Below are 12,939 nucleotides of genomic sequence, written 5' to 3'. Positions count from 1 at the left end.
CCTGCCTGTTCTAACCATTACTCTAATCTAGGTATAGTGAGGTTTTGATATTCCCTACTACCAATGTTTTGCTCTAGCCCTGGAAGAATATTAATTAATTGATTACTTAACACTGTCAACTCAAACATTTGTTTTGTTTCTTAACTTTTCTACTTGAGGTAACAGCGTGTTCTTCTGCATGTACAAATGCTGTATTTTTATATTAAGTACTTGGTTTTTTAGACCAACTGCTTCCAAAAACATTTTCATAGGATTACATTGACAGCAGGGCATACCCCTTATTATACCAAGAGATGCTAAAGAAAACCAAAACCCTCGCAACTAATAAATGAGAAGTTTGACATATTTAACCTTAATCCGACCCCACTCCCATCAACCTCTCTCTGACTCCCAATTTTCCAACCATCAGCAACCACCAAGGACAAAAGGAATTCTAAGTTATACTTTCGAGATATTGTTGTATTAAAGTCTTTCAACAGATGCTACCAACTCCTAAGACATACCCACAGGTCATAATATTTTTTCCCAGTTCTTTCCAACAACACAACATTAACCCATGACAGTTTATTTTCATTGGCGGTATTCACTCCTCACAGACTGTTTTCCATATCATGTTACTTCTTACTCCTGCACATGACTGCCAATACTTTTATTCAATAGTTTACCCACAGCAGGGGTGTATTTGTAAATAAATTACTAAACATTTTCAAACTAACACATTCTGTGAGAATACAGCTCAAATTGAAATTGACACTGGCAATACCAACCTTGAGTGGAATCATACAATATAAAAACAAAACAGAAACAAATAAAGAAATCTCACCAAAATGTCACCCCTCAAAGGCAAAGCTTTGTCCAAGGTAATCACAAATTTAGTTGTCCCCTCTGGCACAGTACTGAAAGAGTAAGAATGTTACTGAGGTGATAAATAAGCCGCTTACAGAGTAGATTAATTCATTCCATTTGATTACTTTCATTTTCATATGTAAGCTGCATTTTGCATCTAAACATGAGTTTCCATGATAAATATTGAGATTGTGCATTTAACCCATTAAGTCCCATAAGCCCTCTATTTTTAGCCTCTGATTATTGTTCACACCTCGCATTGAACTTGTGACCTTGACCATCAGAATGTTAGCAAACTATATGTAACCTCTGATGGAATTTGCAAATGGCAGGCCTACAGTACTTAATAAAGCTTTATACACTGTGAAATTCTTCTGAGAAAATGGCCAAGTTTTCCACCAATTCAGATAAACTGTTGAACCCTTGAAGCTCAAGAGGGTGACAACTGATAGGAGGTTTAAGTGCACATTTCAAGCAAGAGTATGAACACTGAACCAGATTTCATTACCTGGATGCCAGGTATGTTTCGTTGAAGACCTGTAGAACTAAACTGAACTGAAGTTGACCAAACTATGTTCACCACAAGAAAATCATAGCACTGGAGAATTCACAGATTGAGTGTAGCGTTATCATGTTTAAAGGTTTTCATACTTTGATGTCTGTTGACCTCATGTGACCTTTGACCTCTACCAATTACAATAGGGTCTTTGTACTCACCAAGCTGGATCTACTACTAAGTATTAAGTTCAAGAACGATGTACTTTCTTGCCTTATCGTACTTACAAAATTCTCAGACTTTCACTTAAATGTTGACCACAAATGACCTTTGCCCTCCACCCGATTTCAATTGAACTTCACAGAACAAGACTATGCACACACCAAGTATGAAGTGAATGCACCATTAACTTTTTGAGTTATTGTGTTTACAAGCAAGTATCACACACACAGACACCATCATCATCACTTAGATTTCTTTTGACTCCAGCAAGGAATAACAAAATATGATTGGCATTCGTAGGTTAGAGCTGATGGGAAGAATTACCCTTGAACTTAGAGATGATCAGGTATATTCCAGCAGGGGTGTGTTTACATTAATAACAATGAGATTACAGGACAGATTTGTTGTTAATATGCTCTGCTATGTGACTTATTTACATACCCTGACAAAGAAGTCAAGAACCTATTGCATTTCAAATATAGATCAGAGAGGTTAAAAAGATGGTTGGTGCTACCTCCAAAATACGATTTGCTGAAAGTCAACCCACAATGTAAGATCATAAATGACGATTTATTTAAACTTTGAACATTTTGAGAACAAATTCAAGATTCTAAGTTCTCATATTCAGCATATATATGTCATATACTACTAAACATAAGGAAATGTAGCAATTTTACATCCATGTCGAACTTCATTAGCACTGAGCACATTAAATCCATTTATACCGGTTTATATGTCTCCAGAGCTACTAACAGTGGTACTTGAAGCTGATGTTGTGAATTTTTATGAATGTGAAACTCAGAAGACACAATCAAGTCATTTAAAGTTTACCGAAACTGTGCTCTAACCACTCCTTCACATTCCAAAATATTCCCATATGCCAAATATCTACCAAAAAATATTTTCACTAGCATGCTTCATGGATTAAGTTTCTGAAACAGGCCTAGATTTGACCAGCCAGTTAGACTCCAGAGATTCTCTTACACCATAGCAACAGCCAAAAGTACAATTACTACATCATTAGAAACAATTTGGCAAAGTTTCCACCACCTGCAGAAAATTCTCACATGCAATAGAGCTATTTCATACAAATTACTTTTTATCTCTCACGGAAAGAGGGCTACCCAGTCTGGTCCTATGAGGATGGTTTTGTGTCTCCGATATTTTGGGTTTTCTACTGTCTGACAATATTGTTCAAACCAATAGAAATGACTTACCAATGGGGTCTTTGATGGCAAGTTCCTTAAAGAGCACAGCATAGGCTCAGCTCAGAATTTTTTTTTTTTACTGTCACTTACTCCGCAAAGCATGTTTCTTCAGTGGGGAGAGGGTGGGCGAGGGGGGGGGGGGGAAGTTGTATAATATGGTCACTTTCAATATCAGCGAATCACTTGGTTAGTCAAAATCTCCACACAGCTAGTACATACAAACATTTAGCTAAAATTTGTAGGTAGTATTGATGATACTTTTAAATACTTTGGTGACATCCTCTGTGCTCTATAATATTCCTGATGGAATCTTCTTCCAATTAACCTCTCAGCTATCATGGAGGCCTCTGTAATGCCAGGAATGAAGGGGTTATATAGAGAGATTAACAGAGTACTTACTATACACCGGATGTGTACACTGTCTGCATTCCTTGGTACAACCTAATGAAAGGTCTGCAGCCTGCAAAGTTAACAAAGACAGAAAACATGATGCTGTGATGGTTCACCTTAAATTATGAACAATTACACCCGATGAGAACAAAGAGGTAGACATACTCATAAGTAACATGGTCACAACTTGTTACAGGTTCACACTAATTCCATGAAGGTGAAATACAAACAGGACTGACAAATTTTTCCATGCATTCAGTCACAGTCTAACTTTGACCAAATTCTGCATCTTACATGTACTGTCCTTAACATATCAGGTGTGAAGCCACAATGGTTCACAGTACATTGTCCCTCCGGGACAAAAAATGATGAGGTTTTGATTCAGAGATGAATCCGAGAGGAAGACAAATGGTAATTTCAAAACTGAAGAGAACTTATGATCGTTTAGATCATGGTTTACTGTTAGTAAAAACCAAATACCTTACTGTTTGAAAGTCATCTCCAGGGTTTCAAAATATTGACATTACGATGTTACAATCTTTCACTTTCTCATAGATGCAGGGCTTTATTATCTGTTTATTCTATCAAAATCACAAACTGCAGCATTTGTATCACAACTATGACTTGAATTCACACATTTTACTACAGTCTGTAATAATTGCTAAAGCTATACAGGAGTGTTAGCTCAGTGGTTAACGCTGGTGCCTTCCAATCATAAGGTCCCGAGTTTGAGTCACTCCAAGATTAAAGTATGTCGTCCAGTTACAGAGTTGTTGACAATTGACAATTATGATCATGGACGTTAAATATGAATGTAAGAGACTGACTTCGGTCAGCTTAAGGCTTTGATAAGCCAATGAGGCTTCTTTGTGAGTTCCTGCTTGCAGGAGGGTCTAAAATACATACATACATACACACACCCATACATACATACATACATACATACTAGTAATTACTATAAATCTCTACCTCCATTAGCATCGTAGTTTGGAACTCCGTGGATGACAATATGGTGCAGGTACAATGGAGCACTGTTTATGGAAATTGCACCAGTTAGAAGTCCAGTGAAGTACTCTTCATAACGGAACTGCGACGGTTGAACGTGTCTGTCAGTCTTGGCTTCCATGAACCTCTTCATAGCATATCTGTCCAGAGTAGTCTCGGAACTGAAAGGTAGAGAGACGTAGAGAGAACCAGAGGAAATGTTGATATTAAAGGAGTATTCATTGTGGCAATTGGCTGTCTCAAACAAAACATGTGAAAATCATATCCTTCAAATATCTATCTTAGGGTTTAATTAGATACCAAGAAGGGGGGGGGGGGAGAGGATGGGTGGGGGTCTTCAACTGCTAGAATAATTTAATATTCTCCTTAGGTATCAGAGAGTATGTCCTGGGAATATTTCTTTAGAGCAGTTGGGTTACATGCATTCACAATGTAACTCATTTATCATATCAAATTTTGATGAACTGAAACATCAATACTTATTTTCTCACCAAAAGGGCAATGCCACAAGCAAATGTCAGTTGTGCATCTAGGATTTTGCTAACATTTTCTGATTTAATATTTCCACCATGGTGCAAGCCTGAGAAATGTTTTGTAGCATATCGTCTTTGATACTTTCCTATGTATGTAGTAATGGCATGTTGTACCAACTTTATATACCTATTTGCTTTTATATGACATGACCTGATGCAAAAATAAAATATGCACATTTGCTTACTTACTTGGTATCAGGCAAGTTTTGTTATTTTTATCATCAGCCTGTTCAATTAACAAATTAAGACTTAAATAATCCAGACATTTAAAAATAGAACCAATTAAGTTACACCAAGACACTTTCTGATGGTAATTTGCCCGTCTCTCCCAGCACAGGTACTTACTTTGCAGTTATATTGATGTAGTTCATGTAAGCTAAGACCACAACACCGATGGGAGATCTGCTTCCCTGTGAGAGAAAAGAGTAAAAACATCATTAAACATCACATTTCTAAAATGATTGAGTTGTAACATCCAACAGATTTAAAAATTACCAGAATTGACCAGAAAAGATGAATGCATTGTACTTGTCCCTAAAGAAGTTGGAAATGAAACAATTCAACCATGAAGTTACTTCTATTGCTATTTCATCAAAAAATTTGAGGTTACTTCTTTCAGAAATTAAATCTTGCAAAGATTAGTTAATGTCTTTCATCTTGACAAGAAAATGTGTTTACTCTTGTAACAATTCAGTTCACTACTCTTTATGACCGTTTTAAATTTTGGGGAAATTAAAGCTTAATATTCTCCTTCCTTCTAACATGACCAACTTTTGCCCTCTTCCCTCTAAAACGACACACCTTTTAACCTCGTTCCCTCTAACATGACCCACCTTTAAACCCTCCTTCCCTTAAACATGACCCACCTTTTACCCCCTTTCCCTCTAACATGACCCAACTTTTACACCTTTCCCTCTAACATGACCCACCTTTCACCCTCCTTCCCTCTAACATGACCCACCCACCTTTATACCCTCCGAACCTTTACCATTACCCACCTTTTATCATTCTTCCCTATAACATGACCCACCTTTTACCTCTGACATGACCCACCTTTTACCCTCTAACATGACCCACCTTTTACCTTCTTTCCCTCTAACATGACCCACCTTATACCCACATACCTTGCTTCTATCCCTTTCAGTAAGTGAAGGGGACTACTCCAATTTAACATTTCTGTTCTTTGAATCTATACATTCTAGGTATAATTTTCAAGGACACAGGGTACATAGTATCAGCTTGAAAGGTGTGGGAAATGGGAGGGAAATAATTTTGTTTCTCCCTTCCCTGATCCCCTTATTGTATTTCTCACTTCCATTCCTAATCAAGATTTCAGATACTGTTCAACCATGTCACAAATTGTCCAGGTTTGCCATTCAAACATCTTGCCATAACACTCCTGTGGTAGCAGTTCCCTCTGGTTTACAAGACTTATCTCCAAAGGCAGGGCAGCTTTAATCAAGATTCCATCACATAACAGAAACTATTTTCCTTTCCTCCAAAATTCCCCTTGGGACAGAAGACAAACATTTCTTTACTTGAGGTCCAAGATAATATTTTCAACAGGTTAAAATTATCATTGAGGCCCTGGAACAGGTGACAATAGGGAGAAAAGGAGAGCCGGAGAAAATTCCTGGGATAATAATCATACAATGGGAGAAATAACAGGCGATCAGCAACATCAACTTATGACTCAGACAAAAAAACAGTGTTTGAACCTAGACCTCTCCATACAATCATAGCATCTAGGGAAGGAGTACCTCTGAACAATTTGTTTGCACACTGAGGAGAATTCACACCACAGTATGCAATATCTGTGGTACTCTGATTATACATGCTACCATTGATTTTGCACAGACTCCAATATGTGCAGTAAAACCCATTTGGTACAGAAGTCAGACAGTTTTCCACTTCAAATCCTTGTGAGCCTAAGATCCAAAATACAAGTCTATTCCACTTGCAGAAGCTTGTATGAAAGTCAAGCCTCAGATTAATGTTCCGTCTACAGGCCCTAGGGGTAAATGCTCCAAATCAATGTTGTAGCATATTAATCACATGAAAGAAACATATTTAAGAAGCTTACAAGTACATGACAGGATGCACATACTTATATTGTGAATCGGCTTTAATACATATATATATATATATATATATATATATATATATATTTGAAATCGTAATGAGTTGGAAAATCCAGAACAGTGAAAAAGCTCCACCGAGATTCGAACCCGGGCCTATATATAGGTTGCATTTATTGAGAGACGCCAGGTTTGCTACAGGCAGAAACTGCAACTTCAGACGAGAAGGAATAAATAAGAATATTATCAACTTTTCCATCACCAAGGATTCCTTTTTAATTTTTATGGCATGAGGAATATTTTAAAGTTTCGTTCAATCTCACACAGAAATGACAAGTTTGTTCCGTAACATTCCAACCTGCAATATACCTTTAAATCTGTAATTTGAATTGAGTTTGTAAATTTGGTTAGTTCTGATCAAGCTTTTTCTATGATTTGATATGATTGGATACCCTCAAGTTAAACTGAAATAATTCTGTCAAACAAACAGGCCCTCCAAATATTATTTTTTTTACCTTTCAGATTACATATAGTATCTTACCTTACAGTGCAACACGGCTACATTCTGAGAATCTTTCTTCAACCAAGTTTCAATTTGTTTGCAGATGCTACAGAGCCTCTCTAGAGGAGGAGCCAGAGAATCGTGCCATCCGACGTCAAGGACCTACCAACGCAAGAGAGAGAGAGGGCGACATTAATGATAGATCTACTAAATCAAACAAACGTTTGAAGTAACGAGCAAAATGTTTCCATCTATTTGTTCCCCTTACGAAATGGGGCACACATCCGCATTTTAAAAAACTGTATGCCTCATACCGTTTTGAACTTTAGTGACATTTGAGGAACCATAGAACCTCGGGTTTTGCCAGAAGCATATTTCACAAATCGTTTATTTCAAAGCGGAAAGAATCCTTTGTCTTTTATAGATAGCTGTGTTAACGGCGAATTTGATCAGTGTCCTAAGTCCTAAGTAAGCTAAGATTCTGAAACGCTGATGCAAGAAATAATTTTCTTTGTAGACACAACATTTAATTTAAATGAAAAGGAAGGTCATTGTTTGTTTGAGGGGGGGGGGGGGGCTATATATATATATAAATAACAGTGAACTGATAAGAACAGAAAAAGAACAAGCTGAGTAGTAAAATGGAGCTGACTTTCTGTACAATATTCATATGTACAATAAATATCTAGGTTCACAGCAGATTCAAAGTAAGAAGCTGCATTTATCATGCATTGGTTGGGGGGAAGGGCATTGGGGGGAGGAAGGATGAGGAAAGGAGGGAGGGGAGAGCAGAGCGAGGGGGACAAGGGATTATGGGATGCATACCCCAAGACATGCTACTGTATATGGGCATTTATCCATTAAAGGACCAATACCATTAAATTTAGCATAAAAAAAATTAACCTTAATTTATATATGTGTCCAGAACAATGAACTGATTACATAGAACAAATAATACTTTAAGGAACCATTGAATATGCAACATGTTTTACAGTAGTTTGTTAAAATAAAACAATCTATAGATAGTCCAAAATTCCAGACAGATGACAAACTGCATGTCTCCTTTATACAGTAAGATATCACATTTGTACTGAGATGACATACTGCATGTAATCTTTATACAGTAAGATATCACATTTTTACCAAGATGACATACTGCATGTAACCTTTATACAGTAAGATATCACATTTTTACTGAGATGACAAACTGCATGTCTCCTTTATACAGTTAGATATCACATTTGTACCAAGATGACATACTGCATGTAACCTTTATACAGTAAGATATCACATTTTTACTGAGATGACATACTGCATGTAACCTTTATACAGTAAGATATCACATTTTTACTGAGATGACATACTGCATGTAACCTTTATACAGTAAGATATCACATTTTTACTGAGATGACATACTGCATGTAACCTTTATAAAATAAGATACAGCATTTGTACTGAGAAATGCTGAACCGTTTGCAGCACTATCGTTGTATTGATAAACTGTAAGGGGTTGAGTTGTCAAGGAAGATTGACGCATCTGATTCTGAGCACAAACATTTCAGCATTAATTAACTTACTGGGCACCTTTTGTCAGATTACCAAAAGTGACATAAACACCTTCCATGAAGAAAGGAAGATACATAGGTCTATTGGGGTAACAAATCTTCACTATTAAATATTTAAATATCACATAAAATGGATCAAATATTAAACACTTCTATGAAAACTACCTAGGGTACAGAGTATAGCATGAATACCAAACATTGAACTAATTCATTTTGATGATCTGACTTCTACTTTATTTCATATTTCATCAGTAATTAAAAGGTTTGTTTACAATTATTCATAACCCTAAACCACCTCCAACAGTGATGGATCAAGGTTACTTCATTTATTTATGGAGGAGAGAATTCCAAACCCTAGATGGTTCTTCCTCAGTTTGAGAAGTATTTGCACAATATAATTACACAAGACACCATCTACTCTCTAAAAACCAGTATAAAGAATGAGCTGTATCATGGAGATCACAGTTGCGTTCTTTAGCAACATATGGGAACAATTATCAATGATACAGAGACTGGGAAGTGAGGTGATGGGATGGTTAGGGCATGACAATGAAGGGAACTTATTGCATTGATCCAAAACCCTTCCACATTCATTCTTGTTAACAAATAGTTACTGTACTTTGAAATGACGACAACTTATGACTGTAGATCCATTGTCTGCATGATGGTCTACCAATCAACAGATGAATAGTACAGGACCCACAGCTGATGTTAGTTTTCAGTACCCATCACCTCTAAGGGTGACAGAACCTCCATTAAGGTACATATGCACCCTGCAGCAAAATCTACTTTTCTCCTTTTTTTACACAACTTCTCCTTTCAAAAGAGGTAAAGAATGCATGCACTATTTTTAAAATGTTTTAATCAACACACTGAGTGCAAAGGGTGAATCAAAAGGGTTCAAAGGTTAGGGAAGAGTTCAAACAGTTTGTTTATACTAAAATAGTTTGAAAGTGGAAAACAATTATAAAGTAGACAGCAAAACATGGTGAATTTGGTAATATGCCAGGATTTACAGTACAGACTTTTCAGAATTTAAGAACAGACTTTTCAGAATTTAAGAACAGACTTTTCAGAATTTAAGAATTTGTCATCTGGCAGCCATTAAATGCAGTGCAACATGGAAATAAATAAATGTAATGAAACCTTCCGACTGGAGAAGCAACTTTTAGGGTAGAGGGTGTGGGGGGGGGGTTATAAGAAACAAAAAATCGGACGAAATCAACGATGAACTGGCACACCGTGTTGGAATACTAAGAATTGAAAATTGATCAAACCCATCACAGAATTAATGCTGGTTTTTAAGGTGTCACCTACATTACCCACCACAGGAAAATACAGAAGATGGATTTAACATAATTTAATTAACCATCAGATATTACTTCCAGGGTCTAACAGAAATTTAATAAAAAAAGGAGTTGTTGATCCTTTCAGATACTTTCTGGATCGTAGAAAGACTGAATGTGTTTACTTCAAGTTTCAGATTTGACTCAAATATAACCAACCACTCAAGGCTTGTCAAACAACTTTTTAATGAGGTACCTAAGCTGCTTAATATCATTGAACATGAATTTCCGCAGGTGTACTTTACGAAAAGTGGCAATTCAACATTGATTGGACAACCCTCAAAGAGTTTCTTAATTTTTTTCCTGAAAATAATACACATTTTTTGAAGTGGAAAGAAATTTAATACCACTGTCGACAGAGTGAAGGTAGCTTTTTTATACAAAGCAGTACATATTATGCAAGCAGCCAATCCTAGGCATACCTCGACTGATATTTAACACCTCCTATATATCACAGTCCAATCCCTTTAGTCCGTCAATCCCACCAAATACCTCAAACTATAAAATCTTGCTCTACCTTTATCTTTTCATTTCTTAATGATTATAAGCAGGAAGGTTCATTTTACAAAACCTGTCAAATCGAAATTATTGGAACTCCGGAGGCTACAGTCCATAAACTGTTAAGTTTTTATGAATTATGTCGAATTTAAAATCATTGTCACACTGAACATAGAAAAAAAAACACTGAAATACATGAACAATTGTAGACAATTGTAAACAAGATACACTACTACAGGGGCGTATCCAGGGGGGGGCGCAACAGGCGCGTGCCCCCCCTATTGGCCGTCACCAAAAAAAAAAAAAAGTTTAGCAAGAAAAAAAAAAAAAAAATTGATGACGACCTTTATGTGAGATGTCGGTGATCGCTCAACCCCCCCCCCCCCCTCCCGTATGCTTTATTTTTTGTTTGCCAAAAAAAGGTTCTGGCGAAGTTCGGCGGCATAATAGTTTTAGAAACATAGATGGTAATTGTGTTTGTATTATCACTATAAACACTAAATGACATGCCAGCCATACTAAATTGTGCATTTTGTGTCCATATTTACTGGAAATGTTGCTTATTATTAAGGTCGAAAAATGGATCACATATGGCCATGGGCGGCGATCCTGGGTGGAGGGGGGATATATCCCCCCATGAAAATGGGTGGAGGGAATGTAATGCACCATATCCCCCCCCCCACCAAATGCCAGGGATAAGAATATTTTCATGCCTACATTTATGCATCTTCGTTAATGTACGGCTCTTTTTTAGCTTCATTTCTCGCCTACCATAAACGCAGTGCGATCTTTTCAAATAAAGCTTCTTTATAAAGCAAAAATAGTTGACTGTAGGCTTCATTGGCCCTATAACAACAAAATGTATTATTGCGCCCACAGTATTGATATAGTACATATATGCACCCTCATAGTATTCATATAGGCCCTATAGTAGGCCTACACACATACATGTTCCCTCGAACAGCTGAGAATCTCATGTAACCAGGGTAATGCTTAATACACGTTTCACGTGGATGCCCTAGCAATCGGTACCTAGGAATGTAACTATGTGTAATTGTGTATTGCATGTGTATAGGCCTATAATAGCCTGCATGAGGCCATTTTCTTCATCGAATAATATAACAGAGCTCTCGAACATTCTAACGTTGCGCCTGAAACAAGATTGACAGGGGCAATTTTCCCAAAATAACACCCGAAATTAAAAAAAAAAGTATTTTGGATCCTGTTTATGAGATATTTCGGACATGACATCCCTATTTTAAAGTTGGGTATATGCCGCTTGGAAACCTCGGGAAGTGCCGTTTCCGGCCATCTAGAGGGTTTGTTAATCCCAAAATTTTCTTGTACGCTTCGCGCCAACTCATGGTGGCGCTACGCTTAGATAGTCAACAAGGTCATATCCCCCCCCCCCACTCGGAAGTACGGATCGCCGCCCATGCATATGACACCATTTTGCATTTCAGCCCTTCTTTGAAAGCAAAAATTGTACACCCCTCCCCTTAGACCCATCCCCCAGGACGGCGATCATTCATGCCTGGCGCCCCCCCTATTGGAAAATCCTGGATACGCCCCTGCTACTATGAAGCAAGCTTCAAAATGTAGCCGTATTGCCACTGTAGATCTACTGTATATTAGATGTTGATCTAAACACTAAAACAGGAATGGATTAAAGGGTTTGGTAGACGGGGGGAGGGGGGGTGTGTATATTCCATAACTGTAATAGAGACCCCAGAAGCACTGTAAATTGAAATCACAAACTAGGTTACAGGGTAGAGGAGTAGAGGTCATTGGTATTAATAGCTAATCAATCATATACCTTGATTGAATCACTTTTATTCAATATCAGTTTTAATTATAAGGGGTATTCACATACTTCTAAAGTCATTGCAAATGCATTTGAAGGTAGAGATGGTCCAAATTTCAATGTTATTTATGAAACTAATTCACATATTGTATCCAACTGTGTTTTTCAACAAAAGAACTTAAATTTAAGTGGGCCAAAGAGAAATTGCACACTTTTTATACTAATTGTTAGCAGTTCAATTTACTTAATATCTTTTATGTTTCATCACTGAAAGAAGAAGAATATATACGGAGTTCTTCCAAACATCAACCTATCTTAAAAAGCCACTTTGAGACGTGATGACTGACCATAACAAACACAAAGTAACGGTCACTGGGAGGATGGTATAAAAGGTAATTAATTACTATGGAAACCAAATGTTTACATAACTAAGAGCGCACTACGCA

General features: G+C 37.1%; 1 protein-coding gene across 17 annotated transcripts in view; it reads right to left on the bottom strand.

Moving 5' to 3' along the window:
* Positions 1 to 12,939, bottom strand: part of LOC139964457 (tensin-1-like) — a 196,613-nt gene that overhangs the window by 35,841 nt on the left and 147,833 nt on the right. For all 17 annotated transcript variants that reach the window (XM_071966024.1, XM_071966026.1, XM_071966041.1 and 14 more), the window contains 5 exons: positions 7,320 to 7,442; positions 5,046 to 5,110; positions 4,132 to 4,328; positions 3,172 to 3,232; positions 824 to 896 (listed from right to left, as the gene is read on the bottom strand). In XM_071966024.1, coding sequence (XP_071822125.1) covers positions 824 to 896; positions 3,172 to 3,232; positions 4,132 to 4,328; positions 5,046 to 5,110; positions 7,320 to 7,442 — 519 coding nt within the window. The remainder of the gene's footprint in view (positions 1 to 823; positions 897 to 3,171; positions 3,233 to 4,131; positions 4,329 to 5,045; positions 5,111 to 7,319; positions 7,443 to 12,939) is intronic.

The sequence above is a fragment of the Apostichopus japonicus genome, chromosome 23, assembly GCF_037975245.1.
Source record: "Apostichopus japonicus isolate 1M-3 chromosome 23, ASM3797524v1, whole genome shotgun sequence".
Taxonomy (NCBI): domain Eukaryota; kingdom Metazoa; phylum Echinodermata; class Holothuroidea; order Aspidochirotida; family Stichopodidae; genus Apostichopus; species Apostichopus japonicus.
This window is presented reverse-complemented; position numbering and strand designations above follow the sequence as displayed.